This window comes from Pipra filicauda, unplaced genomic scaffold, assembly GCF_003945595.2.
Source record: "Pipra filicauda isolate LSUMZ 115617 unplaced genomic scaffold, ASM394559v2 scaffold151_size3305965_pilon, whole genome shotgun sequence".
NCBI classification, from domain to species: Eukaryota; Metazoa; Chordata; class Aves; order Passeriformes; family Pipridae; genus Pipra; species Pipra filicauda.
In genome coordinates this window covers 1,757,096-1,774,070 of record NW_024104007.1, presented here as the reverse complement: position 1 = coordinate 1,774,070, position 16,975 = coordinate 1,757,096, and the positions used below count along the sequence as shown (strand labels likewise).

The window sequence follows — 16,975 nt, the reverse complement described above, 5'->3', positions numbered from 1 at the left end:
GAAAGGGAGTTACTGACTGTCGGGATAACCAAGGAGTTCCCAGCACAGTGGTCGTTTTCCAGACTTGAAGTCCTAGCAGAACTGTTCAACTGACATTGGCCTTTCTTTTACTGTCTGTACCTCTGTGGGTATATTTAACCTGCTTATCCTAACATACGAGGGAGGAGCAGCCGTGGCGGGTTCCTAGGAATGCAGCGTGGCCATGTGCACTGGAGACTGCATTCTCAGCCTAGCTGTGAACCGTGCCTTGCTGCTTGTGTTGGAAAGTTAAAAGCAGGATGGGTGTGAAGATAGTCCCATTGCTTGGGTGGGGAGGGGAAGGGGGAGTGTGGCTCATGTGAACCTTAGTTTTTTTGCTTCTTGTTTTCATGATACTTTATGAATGTTCTGTTTTTCAACAAGAATATAACAAGAAAAGACTGCAGAGTTTGCTTAATAAATGTAAAGACATTTTATGCCTTTTAAGATTCCTTGCTGATTCTAGCAGAGCCCTAATCTGCGTAGCTTGTCTCTTAATTTAATTGAATTTAAAAATCCTGCTAAGTACCTGCTGACATCAATTCAGTGAGGCACTTTGGCCTTTGAGAGAACTACTGGCTTTGACTCTTAGGAACCAGCTGTCTAAACCTTTGTTAATTGTGTGATTTGTGATGGGGGGGGAGGAAAGGATCCTAATGTGTAATGGTGGAGAAAACGATTAAAAAATAAAACCTAGCACTACTTTCTCCCAGCAGATCTCACTTTATCAAAGAGGGTGGGTAATGCTATTTCCTACTGAGACGTGGAGGGAGGAAAGTAATTTAAATCAGCAATTAAGGCAGTTGGATGAGATGATCATTGTAGGTCCCTTCCAACTGAAATACTCTGTTCACCTCATGTGCCAGTGGTGGGGTTGTGAATAGGAGCCAGGAGCTGAGGGTCTAGTCCAGGGCTTTCATGTGCCTGTTGCTGTCTGAGTTGGATTCCTTTTTGTTTCTTGGGGATTATGAGGAGTATTGAGCTTTAATGTTAAACTGTTCAGAGAAGTGAACACAGTACAGAATCTCCACTGTAACTATTCAAATTAGTATGAATTGCCTTGCATTTATTCACTTTTAAATGTTCATTAGGATTTCTCTTGGCTGGCAGATGTGTACATTTCTGCAGTGATGGAGGAGGCTCCCCCACCAGACCTCAGTCCTGAACTGGCAGCTGGCCCCAGGCACCGACTGCTTCTGGTGCAGTTCAGACCTTTAATGTTTTGCTTTAACTGCTCAGTCCTGTGTTTTCTTGTGTGATGCTGAAGCCAACCCAGTCCTGAATAACACTGGGGCCAAAAAGAGCACAGGCATGGATGCACTCCAGCTTTTCAGTTAATTCAGACCTTTCCCCCCTTAGGATTTATTCCATGCTCCCCATCCCAAACCAGGCCGAAGCTCAGTGTGTAAGGGTTCGAAGAGTAAGTGGGATGGGTATTTTAACACCTTTTAGTGTTGGAATTATTGCTAAGGTGATGATGAGACTCTTCAAAAGACAAAATATTTAGCTATAATGATTGTCTTAGAGGTGAAGCAGTTAGTCAGGTGCTGTAGGGGAAGAGCTGGGGGCTTGATACACTGCACACAGTGATTCTCTGACATGCATGTTATCCTTAACGGTATCAGCTGTGGCTGGATTGGGAAAAGCAGTCAAGGGAAGTGAGGGAGAACTGGAGAGCACTGGGGGAGTTGGTGAGAGAGTCTTGTGGCACTGGAATAGTGGGAAGACTGAGTGGGAGAAGAGATCCTGAGTGGGACGGAGTGGCAATAGCAGCGGGGCAGGATTAGAGCTGTGCAGTGGGAAGCAAATCCCAAAGGTGGCATGGAGGGGGTGGCTGAAGGAGTGGATAAAATGTCCCGTAGATGCCTGTGAGAGCGGAGTGAGAATGACTCAGCTTGGCTGGGAGAGCTGTCGGCCAGAGCCATGAGCTCACTACGGCACAAACTCGGATTGCGGAGCTCGTACCAAGGACGGCCGGTCCCGCTGCCCCAAGGGCTGCAGGGCCACAGCAGGGCCCAGATTAAAGACCTCGTTGAAAAGGAGGAGGTGACCTCTGCAATCTAAGGGATCACTCCTGAATACAGTGAAGGACTAAGGGTGATTTATGGAGCCTCCTGCTCAGGATCAGGAGCTCTCGTTTTACAGCGTATTGGTCTGAACTTGACCCAGAAATGTTTCCCAAAAAAGTTGACTTCCTAGTGTAAGTGGACCTGTCAACTGCAGAAGTTAAATGGAGGAACTGGGAATGATGGTATTTATGTATACTACCTAATTTTATAAACACCTTGGAGTACCTTTGTTTTCAGTTATAAGCTGTGTTGTAGTAACAAAATCAGCGATGGTGTTTCAATGCTCCTACCATGATAAAAATGATTTAATGTGGAGACAGAATGAAAGCAGACATGAAAAAAAAAACCAACAGCAGTTACGATATCCTGGAAGTTTTGCTGTTACTTGAAGGGGAAGCAAAAATATTTCATTGAGAGTTCTGTTTCCTCTAATTTGTACTTTTCAGTCACATAACATTGTTCCTTTGCATCTCCTTAGTGCACTACGGGGAGTGTTAGAGTGTTAAAGCAGTTAAGGATCTTTAAAACTGGAGGTGTAAGTGTATCACATTGTACAAGGCATAGCCAGAAAGAGAGATTTGCTGGGTTCTCTAACTTATATTTTTAAGTGATTTGCTTTTCTTATTTTTGGAGGCCTTCTCTCTGTTCTGTTGTTTTTCTCATTTTGGCAGTGGTGTGGGCTGCAACCCTGAAAATAATTTATAAGTATCCAGCCTAGCTCTTAGTTTTCAGGATTTACTGAAAGGTAAAAAAAGGGAGTTAGCAAAGACCTAGAATGAGCTTTAAAATATCACAAAAGCTGTCGCACTTCTTTCTCAGTTTCAGAGGAGATTTTTCAAATGTTAATATATATATACTTGTAAACGCTTGTTGGCAACTTCTTGGTTCAAATAGTATTTACATTTGTGTATAATGATATTTGTAGCCAGGTCTGTGGAGAAATCTTGATTTGAATAGATTAGAACATCACAGAATTCTAAGAATTGAGGCTTTTATTAGGGCTCTTCCCTTTTTAATATTTTCAGTTGATGGTGAAAATACAAGTCAGCATATTTTTTAATCAAAGCTGAAGACAGAAAATGTACTGCCCTGGAGAATATATTAAAAATACATTGTTATAAATGTGAAAAGTTTGACTACAGCATTGCATTTGAATACTCTAGTGCAAAACCATCAAGAGTCTCAGCTATTGCTGAGGACATGAGTTTGCTCCTGGAGGCAGTGCCACCTTGAGCCCTGGCAGCCTCTTCTTCCTCCCCATTAGTTTCAGCTCTCGTATCCCCTGTGTGCCACCCTCTCCATTGTAAAAAAGCACGTATTTATGTCGCTTCACAATGAACTGAATCAAAAAATGGGCTTTTTTTTTATTCCCTATGGGGCTGTTTTTTGGCTGGACCAGTTTCCCGCTGTGCTTCCCTCTCCATCTCTGTGTCAGATCTTGTGCAAGCACAATAGAAGGGGTGGCATGAGGGGAGGAATGAGTGGCTGGGAGGGGGCTCGTTTGCTTAAACAAGCTGTACCAGAACTCAAAGTTTGTTCTGAGTTTAACTCGGTCTCTGTCTCCCCCAAGCATCCTTGGGGAAGCTGAACTCTTACATTCCTGTCCTGTTTCCTGATAAGGAAAAAGGCAGCCCAGCTTCTTACAAATGAGACACATCTCTGCTTTCTGCCCTCTTCGTGAGAACTGGAAACCTTCCTGCATTCAGCTCATCCCACAAATATGCTCTGGAGCTTTCTCAGTCCTCCTTGAAGCAGGCTGTGCAGTGCTCCGCGCCACTGGGTTTGTGTGGTTGGCCTGGCCCGGGGCCAGGAATGAGCTGGGCCCCTTGTCTGGCCAAGCACCAGGAACGGCTCCCACCTTCCTCTGGCCTTCATGCCCTCCAGCTGTGGGCCCAGGAGCAGCTGTGGAGCTCTCCTGCTGCCCTCTGTCCCTCACTGCTTTTCGTAAGGGGAGAAAGTAATCTCATTTTTGGTCTGATACTGGAAGCTCAGGATAATTCCGTGTGTGAATTAAGGAGATGCTGGCAGTATCTGTTACTATCCCCGTGTGCCTGCTCCTGACTTTTAAGTACTTCTTAATCTGAAACGGCTAAAAATCAAATCTTCTGACTTCCCTAGTTCTCAGTTGGTTTGATGCTTCTCACAGACTTGGAAGCCTACAAGATGAAGCATGACTAATTTGACTTTATAAAGTCTGCTGAAGGCTAGAAATTAGGAACATGTTTTTAAAAGCTGACATTTCTGTAGTTCTCGGCTATGAACCAGTTTTGTGTATTTTCTTCCAGCTTCCAGAAAACTCCTAAAATTTTGCTGTGCAGTGTATTCTTGAGACATGTGAGTAGGCTGAGATTTTGTAGGGGAAAGATGGCAGAAATCAGCACACATTTTATAAATTAAGTGTCTTTTGCCACTTTTATAGTCGCTTCTACAATTCTGGAATTAATTGTGATTTTATTTTTTTCATGAAGAAAGACAAATCTTAATTTGTAACAGGGCAAGAGAGCTCATGACTCAGGAGTCACTTCATCGTGACTATAAATATTCAGCCCTGAAACAAACAGCTCCATGTTCCTTTTCATATACTTGAATGACCAGTGCCAATTTTACAGGAGAAAAGCTATCAGATATTTGTTTCAGTTATTTTTGCTCTCAAATGTCTTGTAGGGTGGATTCTGTTGGTTTTTTTTAAATTAAAGACACAGGAAAACAATACTTTGCCTCATGCTTTTAGAGAAACTGTTTTCAGTAATTCACGCACATTCCCTATGTAAGAGTAGTTGGAAATATGTTTTTAAAGTTTCATATTAATGTATTCAAGGGAACATAATAAAATTATGAGATGAGAAATCAGCAGGTGGTCCAAGGCCAGGTTTTAACTGTCTGCTTTGTGTAGCCAGCGTGGCACACCTCACCCCGAGAACCTCGATGTTCAGACGTGGTCAATATCTTTGATTCCCTTGCAGGAAAATGAAAAGGTTTAATCCTTTCCTGTGCCTTCTGGCTTACTAAAACCATAATAAATCTTCCTGCAGCTACAACCACAACAACAATGCTGCATCTAGACTTTCCGGTGGGAGAAAAAAAATAAAATAGTTCAAGAATTTTCCTCTTTGACAAAGTCCTGTTGCTGCTTGTTGTTTTCACTCAAACTCAGCTGTGATTTGCATCAATGAGATTTTGGGGTGTACTTTTTTTGTTTGCAAATAAGACATGATCTTAGATAAGTGTGTCTTGTGGTTCTGTCGATATCGCAAGACTCCTGACAGGCAGTGAGAAGAGAGCATTCCTTAAAGGCCTCCAAATCCTGGAAGCTGTGTGGATTGTAGGAAACCCACTGGAAATCAGGACTGTTGTAAATCCTTGGTTTCTCAACTTGTCTGTCAGGCAATGTGCCACCAGCGTCAGCCATTGCCAAGGTCTCTGCAGCAGCAGTGTTGCCAACGTGAAAGATGCAAAACTCAGTCTTTCACCCTCTCTTCTCCCCCATCTCCCCTGATGACAAGGTTGCTCTTTTAAAAATTCATCCTTTTGACTCTTCTATCTGCCTTCTGGGTTTTTTTTTTTTTCTTTTTTTTTTTTTTTGTAATGGGAAGCTTTGCGTTCTTCCTGTTTTAAAGCAATGACTAGGGCTAAGAACTTGCCTTTTTTAATAGTTCTCACCTGTTCAGTTGAACCTACACAACTCAGTAATACCTGTTCTCTCCTTTTTAGGTAACCATCCCGCTACATTGCGGATGGTCACCAGTGGGACTTCTGCTTCTGACTCCCCAGAAAATGAATGGGAGAAATAACATAAGGTCCTTCTCTCCATGGCAAAAGCCACAAAGACCATGAAAGTTTGTGGAAATGCAGATACGCTGGCTAAAAATAGAGTTTGCTGAATACCATAGATTGCTTTTGGTTTTGGCAGCAGATACCCAGACTTCTGGTATCGGTTACGCTCCTCCCTTTTACACAAGTTGTTGTTAGAGCATTTATTCAGGATGCTAAAGATGATGCCTCTGTTCCCTCCCTCCCTATGGGTTTCCTACTGGTACCTGCTGGTAGAGAGTCCCAGCTACCAAACTGTTGAGGTTCTCTAGCCATTATGCAAAGCAGAGATATTTTAAGAGACAGAATCTAAAATATCCCTCCTTCGGGAAAAGGATAAATACAGTAGCACTGGAGGAAGAGGAAATACAGGGTAGGATCCCTTGGAGCTGATGAAGGAATTGTCTTAGTATGCCCCACAGCCCAGGAGAGAGCTCGGATATCTGTGCTGCATTGTTATCAGGTAGATTAAATAGAAGTTGTGTACACTTACATATGCCGTAAAATATGACACAGTCTGCATGCCTGCAAGTCTGAGGGTTAACCCCATCTAGTCTGCTTTCAGGCAGGGTTGTGTTTCACTCAGATTTTAGTGACTGTTGCTACCACAGTCAGTTCTGCCAGAAAAGACACAGGTCCTGATGAACAGTAACTTAAAAACTGGAAAACAACTCAGCTCTAAGACACAAGAGATCTGACAGTGATTGTTACAGTTCATTCAGCTTTAGTTTGCTGTACAAAGAGTTAAATAGTTCAAAGGCAGTTTCCTTTGGAGAATGTTTATTTGATCAAGTTCAGTGTGGCTTTAGACCCCAAATAGAAATACCAACTTCAAACAGAGCACTACTATGAGAGTAGGAATAGTCTAGTGTGGCCTTCCAGACCTCACAAGCTATGTTGGTTTGTTACACAGAGTCAAAACAAAGATGTCCCTTAGAACAGATATACATTAACTTAGTGTAGTTCACACACCACATCTTTTATCTCCCATCTGCTTCTCTCCCCCGTCATTTGGGCTGTGCCAAAGTAACTCAGATCCTGGATGAACTACAGACTTTCCAGGGAAGAGCATATATGGTGTGATTGGGCCAGCCAAACTACTTAGATTGCTGGAGAACAGGCTTTGAGTGCTACTGCTCCTGTTTACTGAGTCTGAAGTACTACATCCTTTGGATTTTGGAACAGTGCTTTGCTTCTTGATTCCCTTTACACTGCAGAAAGCAGGGTGAGGAAGAACCCAGTGGGTGCTTCTCTTAAATGGAGTCTGTAAGATCTTGTTAGCTGGGAGGTGGTGTTTTTTCATTTTTGTCAGGTCCGTGGCTGGCTGACTCTTCAGACTTCTAATAAATGCCCTAAGCATTAAAAAGCATTTTTAATATATGATGAGATACACCAAATTCAGCCACTTCATGTAACAGTTGAACCCATGCAGATGCTGTTAGCACAAGTATATGGTGTCTGTGCCAAATCTGGAGAGTTCTCTTTGATCTGTCTCCAGATCCTCCTTTTATTTGTAAACATCCAGCTAATCACAGGCTTCCTCCGACTTTGATGAAGTGGAAGGAGCTGCATCCTCTGTAACCTCTCCGAAGGGCTGGAATTCTGCAGATGTTCAGGAATACGGGGAATGGGGCTGTGGGTGCCATCTCGTGGCTCGCTGGGAACGCGCATGTTCCCATTCCAAAGGCTCGAACGTTTCCGCTTGCTGAGAGGAGTGTGAAGCTGATCCTCACACAGCTGCGAATCCCCAAAACAGCTTCCGTTCTTAGGACAGCTGGGGGATTTTAGAGCCTGCGAGGAGGGCACAACGTTTTACCTCTAATCTGTCTTGCTGTGGGCTGCGAGCTGTCGGCTGTGCCAGCAGCTCTGTGTGCTCACCACCCCACCCCACCGCAGTTGGCACTGATTAGCAGTATTTTGCAGTCTCATTGGAAAAATATTTAATATTCACAGGCAGCCCACCTTCCCGCACTCAGAGGTGGTCCCACACAGCACAGTCAATGTGTCTGAGGGTGGTGGTGTAATGAAGTTCAGTCGTGTGCGTGAGCTGTGTGTGATCTGCAAGTAACAGAGATGTTTGACTGCAAAATGCAGCCCGGCATCCTAATAAACAGCAATGCTAAACACTGATGTTGCCCGGGGAAAAATAATGCTCACATGCATACAGTAGTTAGAATGGCTTTTCTCCTTTGTTAGTTTACAAAGAAAAGAGGTACTTCCTGGCTTTTGAGCAAGTTATATAAGAGCTACTTTGCAATAACAGCATTGGTCCAGTGAATTCCCCTCCAAGATTTTAAGAACGTGTTAGGTAGACAAATGGATTTGCCACCAGAACCAGCAGTACTTTGACAGTAGTAGTTTGCCCAAGGCCTGCTTCCCCCGTTGACATCACCCTCATTTCAGGCAACAAAAGCCTTTTTGTCCCAGTTTGCTTTTTTGCCCACCACCAAGTGTGTGACATGGCACAGAGGGCAGATAGAACACACAGAGCAGCCTGGGCCCGGCACATGCTGTGGGTGAGGGCCTGGCCATGTGTCACACGGGGCTCCCTGCAGTGCACACCAAGTGTGGAGCATCACTCTCCAGGCTTTCCCCTCAAAGGTGTGCCAGGAAATTCAGCCCTGAGCTGGCCTTGAGGATGCTCTGGCAGGTAAGTAATGCAGAGAGCCGATAAACCCGGCTTCATGTGCAGCCTCGAAGCCTGCCCTGCTCTGCAGTGTAGACATAACCACTTGGTCCAGGAGTGCCACAGTGTGCATAGAAACATCAAGTGTAAATTAGAAGTGGAACAGTCATATACTTCGTACAATGTGATTTACATATCCACAGAAAAAAAGTGTACCAAAAAAACCCCCACGTCCTCAAAAGTTACAATCATGCATTTCCAATTTCTTGTTTGTTCATATCGGATACAAAGCTGCTCATATTTGTCATAAAATATTTTGGTCGAAAGGGACAGAAATTTAAATACTTGTGTAATTTATCTGCTTTTAACCTAAAATAAGAATTTGAGGAAGAGGGCTAAGTAAATACATAGCAGTTACCTCTGAGGTAGGCAAGGGAAAAAAACCCCACAACCAAAAATAAAGGCAAATATGAAGCAGTAAGAAGAATTCCAGAGTGAGCATGTTTCAAGCTATGAGAAGTCCAGGCTTAAAGGAAATTATACTCGTGCAATTTTTTTGAGCATCCACTAAGCCAAGCTATAAACCACTGCTGGAAAGTAACACACACAGTATCAAAAATAACTTCTGTGAGGTTTGGGAAATGAAGGTTTTCTTCAGCAAATCTTTACCTGTTTTGAAAATGGAAGGCAAAGGAGAAAGAAACAGACAAGTTTCTGAAACAATATCACAACATTGTTTAAGGCTGTGTTTTGGTGGGGTAGGGGTTGAAGGAAATGAACTGTATGGCATTTAAAAAGAGCTCCTGACTGTGGTGGGTGCTCTGAATATAACTGAAGGATGGGTATTTAGAGTAAAACCACACATGGTGAGGTGGGAGGGACCACATCGTGCTAGCAAATACAGTACTGCAGTGCGGGCTTCTGACTTTTAATATTTTTCTTGCATTTCTTTTCTGCATGGCAGTAGTGAAATAGGGACTTCTAAGCTTCTGAACAACTGAGAGAACCAGGTTTGAAGAAGACATGAGGAAGAACTGGTCGTCAAAAGATTTCATAAAACTCAGAACCACGTGTGCCAGATCTGAGTTGGCACCACCTTTGCTTTTTTGACACACTGCAGCAGTCGCAAAAGGCACCAAAGCAGTCAAATTAGAACATGCAGTAAAAGTTGTTTTGGACTCTTCTCTGTATTATAAAACTTACTTCCTTGTGACTCTTATTTACACCTGTTACAAACAAATTTGAAGTCTTTCCTGGAGCAGACAGCCCAAAGAGGCAGATGCCAGGTGTTCAGGGCTGCACTGAAATGAGTTTGCAGAATTTGCTATTCATGTGCTGGAGTGCTCCTTTTCTGAAATGAGGCTTCTTAGAGCTGCTGTCAAAAACTGTTTAGATTTTTTAGTTTAAACATTACAAGTGTATACTCATGTACAATGCTAAACTATCAAGTGTTAAAAAAAAAAAAAAAAAAGAGAAAAAGAAAAGAGTACAAGGTGAAAAAAAAATCTTAAAAACTGAGGACAGAGGGGCCCTGAGGAAGGACAGGATGGTGAGAGAGATCCAGCTGACCTGATTCCCCCTGCTGCCATGATCATCATTTGCAAGCTGAAGAGGACCTTCCACGAAGCACAGTGCTTGTATGTGGAAAGTAAAGAAATGGTGCTCTGGTCTTATTACAAGAATGGTGAAAAGTTTTTACCAACAAGGAGATGAATAAATGTGAAATAATCTTCATAGGGCACAGGGTGCACCTTGTTCTGCATCTAAGCCTTGCAAAAGCTGGCTTGAAGAGGAGAATCAGGCATTCATGTTCAGATTTGAACATCTTAGGAATCCTAATGTTTCCAGCTAAATTAATGGGGGAAAAACTCCCAAACCTAACAAAAAGACCACTAAGGCAGTAAATGTTTCAACTTAGGGCAAGCATGGATTAGACAAATATTAATTTCTTTTGCTTCCCCCAAACAACAGTGGATCAAATTAAGACATGTAAGCAGACTAAACATGCTGATTATATTCTGCTGTAGTTACGCATCTTATTAATTCTACTCATGATTATAAAAGGATGTTTCATTGTTCACTATAACTGTTATCTCAAGAAGAGTCTGTCTATAATTTTATTTATATTTGGCATCATTTTCATTACTGTTGTTACAAAGTGTGTACAATATTGTCTGTATTGCAGCTTGTATAGGGCATGTGTCTGTGCTTGATTTACTCTTTTATAGTTTATAAAGTTGCTATACAAATGCAAGAAAAGATGTTCAGGTATCTTTGAATGTGGTTGCTTAATCTAATTACATAGCCCCCAAAGTTTCAGCATACAGATGTTGAAGGCATCAGCTCTATTAACACATAAGATCTTAAACATTAATATAGGCATTTTAAAAGCCTTCAGTGCAGCATTGGAATGCTGACACTTCTGTCCTAGTGGCTTTATGGAGCAAAGGGGAAGACTGAATATCTGGGCAAAGCCAGATACCATTGGGGACTCTGTAGTGAGAAGGCACAATATAGCTGGGAAATCTAAGTGAAAATGGGATGTCCTTTCCATAGAGAACAGAAAGGACCTGCATGGTAGGACCACCACGAAGCAGAGGAGAGAAGGGAATATTATAGCACCACCTAAAGATAGGCCTTCAACAGTATACAAAGTGTAGGACACCTAGAACAGGCTGTGACTGTTCTGTAACTCAGCAATTACTTGTAGTCTATGTAGAGTATCAGTAAAGACATTCCAAGTTAGTTTTCATAATCTTTAAAGCTTATTCTGTGCTTTGCTACAGTATCTTTAATAAAATAATCTTACAAATCTGCTTATTATTCTCATTTAATTCCATCTTATACCTGAGTTTATAACAGTCCTGGCAACAGAGTGAAGTTCCAGTTACTACCTGCTTCATCTGCTCTTGTGTTTTTCCCATTCACCTGCTAATGACAAGAGGGAAAACGGAGATGAATAAAAATCAAATAATCTTAGGAATAAAAAAATAAGAAAAATTTATAGCCCTGCTACAGTTCAATTATTATGAAAATTCTTCACACTAAGCGTTTAAGTAAATCTGAGAGATTAATCCCACTGTATTGATCTCTGAGTATGAAGTATTGGTCTTTGTCTGTGTTTACAATACACTGTTTCCCTTGTTTAAGATTTATCATCATTTTCCAGTTTTACAGTTACTGCCAACAATTATTGTTTTAACCCCATCACAGCAGTTCTAGATAAAATTCTCGGTTTCCTTTATTCACCCCCTGGACTATATAGAGTATCCTTTTAATATCTTCCAACAAGACCAAGCAGAATTCAAGTACATTAAAAAATAAGATTAGAATTCAAAATAATCCTGGTGATCTGAAAATGTAAGGTACTATTTAATAGGAGCAAGTGCAAGCTGAAGACATGCAAGTAAAGGAACAGGGGCTTAATTGCTTAGAATCACAGAATGGTTTGGGTTGGAAGAGACCTTAATGACCCCCTGCCATGGGCAGGGACACCTTCCACTAGACCAGGTTGCTCCAAGCCCCATCCAACTTGGCCTTGAACACTTCCAGGAATGGGGCAGCCACAGCTTCTCTGGGTGACCTGTGCCAGGGCCTCCCCACCCTCATAGTGAAGAATTTCTTCCTTACATCCAAACTAAATCTACCTTCTCAATTTCCCTGGAAAAGAATTGATGGGTTATTCTCAATCAATTCTGAAAATGAGTCTGCAGCATCCTGCTGTTTCAAAAAAAAAGGTAAAAACTGAAATGTCTAAACTGGGGTATAAATCTGCTCCTTCAGAATCACAAAGGCATGAGCTGGTGATGTCTCCAGTTTTGATCATAGCACTTGAAAACTAAGATACAGGGTGCATGCAGAGAATCCAGAAGAAAGCAATGAATGTCTGGAAACAGAAAACTACTCTTCCTTGAGCACAGGCTGAATGATTGTAAGTAATTTTACAGAAGAGATGGTGGAGGGAAAACACAATGATTTTCATATATGTAAAAGCTGGTTACAAAGAAAAACAGCACAACTGTTTCTCATATCCACAGTCAATATGAATAAAAATAATTGCCTTAAATTGCAAGAAAGGAGATTTTGGTTAAACACAAAATGAGACTAAGTGACCTATTGAGGTCCTTTTCTGATCTGAGTCTGTGATTACTTGCAAACTTTCTGCTTTAAAGTCACTTGCTTATGACTGTCAGTAGAGCTGGGATAGACTGCAAGAAAAGGAGGCTGCAGTTACAGGAAGGAATAAGGAACTGACTCCCTTAAATGCACAGCACACCAGTTTATCTAGTTAGCACTAGTGATACTAACCTCAGCTTTTAATCATGCCTCAGCAAACTGTCAGAAGTCTGTGTAAATAAATGCGCTTTAAAACCACTTAATTATAAAATAATTATTCCTTGAAACATCAAGCAGTAGTTTAATCAGTGTTGACAACTTCCATGATTTTATTGAGTCTAATCAACCTGCGGCAGCCTGGTTTCAGTTGTGAGATGGTGTAATCAGCTATTTTATGTATTAAAAAAAAATTAGATCTGCCAATTCCATGGAAAATCCTGAAAGTGTAATCTGAACATATGCTAAAGATTAACAAGCCAGAAGGTGAACAAAGCCACATATGTTTTTTAAGCTCATAATTTTAAACTAGGTTTATAATTTTCAGATATCTGACTCATGATTTTTGAACTCCTGGTTTGGCAGTACGAAATTACAGTGCCCTATATTCTGCTCTTCTGAATACTTCCATAGTACTAATCATGCATTTGTGTAATTTGCCAAAAACATGTTATAGAGATTTGCAGAACTCTGTTTGTTATTCACAAAAACAAAGGAACACTTATTTAAGAAAGATCATGTCTTGTGGCTGCCTTTTAAATTAACAAGGAGCAGCTGCGCACAAAACCTGAAGGTACATAAATACAAGATAAGTTACATAGTTCCCCCCACATAAATACGATTTTTAATGCAACACCTCGTCAGAAGAACCCTGTCATTTTATACACCGGTAGTTCTTGTCTGAATTCCAAGTACTATACATGCATTTGCAAATATAAGTGAGATGAAGAATTTCAGTGATGAAAAGGTATTATGACAAAGTATTATTCATTCTTAGAACAGCAGTTGCTTAGACTTTTCTGAACTGATTGCTGTATTATAAAATAATTCATTTTCACCAATACAATCTGACTTATGCAATTTTCTGGATAGTTTTTCTAGGGAAATGGGTACTAGGGAAATGGATACAAGGGAAATGGATATCAGAATTTAAGGTCTAAGGTCTTCTGACTGTCAGACCTGAACAGACCATTTCAACTTTATCGTAATGATCCGAGTGGCTGATGTCTGATTGAACTGTAACTTGGGTTCAGTCCTATTTTTATACTCCACTGCCTTATGAAACACGTGGGGAAAAATTTTCCTTTTATCAAGATAAAGATAAGGGTTGAGTTCTCAGTTCTGCTCCAGATACTGAGCTCTTGTTTCACTGAAGAAATCTACATATCATCTTCATTTCTGGTTGGGTGGTGTAATGGAGAATAGCCTACAGCGTATTACATAGCGCTGCCAAACAGGAGACAGGGGTGCTTTATTGATCCTAAACACAAATTAATGGATCAGAAAGGCACCTGCCACTTCCAGAGGTGCTGACTTGCTTTTCTGGAAGTTACAGCTCACAGATTCAGGATGGGGGAATAACAGCAATTGTTTTTTTAAAGCGAAAATCAGACTTGTGCTGAAGTCCTCCCCATAAAGCTCACTCTTTAATTTCCGAACCAGTCGGTTTGGCTCACCTGTAGCATGACTGCATATGAAGCAACATAAAAGAGAATCATGTGTCTCTTCCCATATGAGAGGATGACTGCATGGATGAGTTGGTTCACAAACTGCTGACAAAAAGCAGGCTGGTAATAGCTCTGCTGAGAAGAGAGAATAGGTCTAATGAGGTTTTAGAGGTTGCTCCCTCTCGTTAGACGGGACTTTCTCTAAGGACATCAGTAAGAGACAGTGGCAAGAACATCACGTGAACTTCTGATTAGGAATGAAGGCTTAAAAAACAGCTCAGACCTAGACATATCATTGTGTAAGAAGAAAACAGCACCTGCACACTCAGCTGGAAAAGAAATACTTCTGCAACAGGCTGAATGAAATATTTGTAGCCTGAGTCCACAGACCTTTGGATTTTTCCTGAGAATGGCCACAAGTGTCTCATTTACACCATTGGCATTAAAATGGTGTGTTCATACATTCCTTCAAGATCTTTTCCCTAAAATTTCTACAACAAAACAATTAAAGTGATGAAATGAACAGGAGCGAGAAAATACTCTCAGGGTGAGCAGCAGTCCAGTCTCTGGAAACATCTCTTTAGCACGTTATCAGCACATTTGGGTATCAGCACAACCATATCAGGGCCAAACTAGTTACTGGGCCAAGGAAACCCCAAACAAGTGTTGTCTGGAGCTCATATTTTGTGCCTGGGCTGATAAAGCATAGGTAAAAGCTTTGGGCCAAATTAATGAAATGTCACTTCTAAATCTGATAAAACCTGTTAGATTACAGCTATACTTAAATGACACTTCCAACTAATTTTGATGCAAAGACTGCATATTGTGCTAATCAATATTGTTGTGTTATTTCTTCCTCCATTTGTTCTTTCCATCTCTTGTTTCTGTACATATGTTTTTGGGGCAGGAATCCTCTTTTTGCTCTGAAATAGCAAGGTCTGACTTTGTACTGCAGCTATCAAAACAGGGTTCTTGTGCATTACTAGTGTTCCTAAGGGACAGTCCTCACAAAGATACAAATAATAAACAACATAAACTTTTCAGCTGAAATGGAATTTATCAACCTCCGCTCTTTGTATTGCCCTGGCATTTCTCCCTGCTCCATATAATACAATCAACTGAATGAAGTAACAGTGAATTACAGGAAGAGATGGTTCAGGGATGAATCAGTCACTGGTCTAGCTACAAGAGAAACCGGCACCCTTCCCATCAAAGAAATCTGCACACAGCATATACAGAGCAGCTCCTGTCGGAGGTGGGGACAGCCGATGGTTTCCATTTTCCATTGACTTCTTTCGGATTTCTCTAACGTCAGAACCTGTGTGAAAAAAAAAAAAAAAGACCAGGATCTGTGGAAGAATAATAGTTATTTAAGTATGTACAATATTTATGGTCAGAAATTGAGGCTCTTCCACCTCAAAAATACATACACACGATACACAAAGGAGGTGAAGCCCTCATTTCTTATAAAAAAGCTTTGAAAAACACACTAATGGAAACAAGAATGTTTTTGATCTGGAGTTCCAGTGCCTGTAACAACTGTGTGAGTACAGATCACTCTGGGAAAAGCTGTAACATTTTCTGCAAGGCCTGCTACAGCATAGTGCTGAGGGCCAGGGACAAAGCTAATGAAAGATGATTTAATCACACAGCGAATTTAATCCTTCTCTCATGTACCTTGTAAAGTCTAAGGGCAGCAGACTTTTAGTAACACTTATAAAACAGCTACTGAAAAGGAGCAGCTCACTAAGACTCCCTGGAAAAAAAAAAAAAAAGGTTTCAGGATGGTGTTTTGTCCTCCTTCCTACAAGTGGAATATTTTGCAGTGTTTGTCTCAAAGCAAGGAGAAATAATTTGGAGGAACCACAACAGGTTTTCATGTTTAATATATCTTCACCAAAGCACTTTCCTAGCTCCGAGTTAATAGCTCCACAGCTTTTGCTAAACGTAGGCGTGACGACATCTCACATTAGCACAACAGACAAGAATTTAGAGGCGCTTCAAGAATGGTCACCGCGCAGGAACACGCAGCAACAGAGCCCCCAAATCCCGCACTGGGGCCATTCCCTGAGTCCTGGTGCCAGGACAGCAAGGGAGAGCTGTGGGTTACACCCTGAGTTCTGATGCCGGGATAGACCAGCCCGGTGCCATTCCCTGAGTTGTGGTGCCGGGACAGGAGGGGACAGCCCGGTGCCATTCCCTGCCCTCAGGTACCCTCCCGCAGCAGCCCCTCAGCAGCGACAAGAGGCTCCCTTGGCTCGGGGACAAACCGGCCCCCCTGTCCCCGCGGAGACCGGGGAGTGTCAGCCCGCCAAGTTCGGCCGAAATAAGGCTAAAAAGGGGCTCGGCGGGACTTTCTCTCAGCCACGGAGGGAGGGCGCGGAGTGCGTGTGTTTGTGTAAGGGACGTTCCGCCATGACAGCCCGGGGGTCTCCGCGCCCGGGGGGGGCGGCCGTTCAGCCCTAACACAAGCGGGGGGAGGCTGAAGGGGGGTGTGTATGGGAGGGAGGGGGAGAGGGCGGAATTTGTGTCGCCCAGCGACCAAATAAGGGTAAATTCCCCAGCGCCGGGGCTGAGCACTCAGGAATGACAAGCAGCGGGCGGCGGCAGCGGGCACGAACCCGCGGCCCCCGCAGCCCCCGCGCCCGGCGGGTCTGACCGGGCGGAGCGAA

At 42.3% G+C, this 16,975-nt stretch overlaps 1 protein-coding gene and 1 long non-coding RNA gene across 3 annotated transcripts in view; one reads left to right on the top strand and one right to left on the bottom strand.

Moving 5' to 3' along the window:
• ZBTB1 (zinc finger and BTB domain containing 1) overlaps nt 1–11,343 on the top strand; it is a 24,211-nt gene extending 12,868 nt beyond the window's left edge. For both annotated transcript variants that reach the window (XM_039378984.1, XM_027716717.2), the window contains exon 3: nt 9,488–11,343. In XM_039378984.1, coding sequence (XP_039234918.1) covers nt 9,488–9,498 — 11 coding nt within the window. In that variant the 3' untranslated portion in view covers nt 9,499–11,343. The remainder of the gene's footprint in view (nt 1–9,487) is intronic.
• Nucleotides 6,661–16,975, bottom strand: LOC113985711. The gene is made up of 4 exons (XR_003539927.2): nt 15,981–16,975; nt 14,313–15,621; nt 11,371–11,454; nt 6,661–7,688 (listed from the first exon to the last, which is right to left on the bottom strand). It is a non-coding gene; the product is annotated as an uncharacterized LOC113985711 (long non-coding RNA).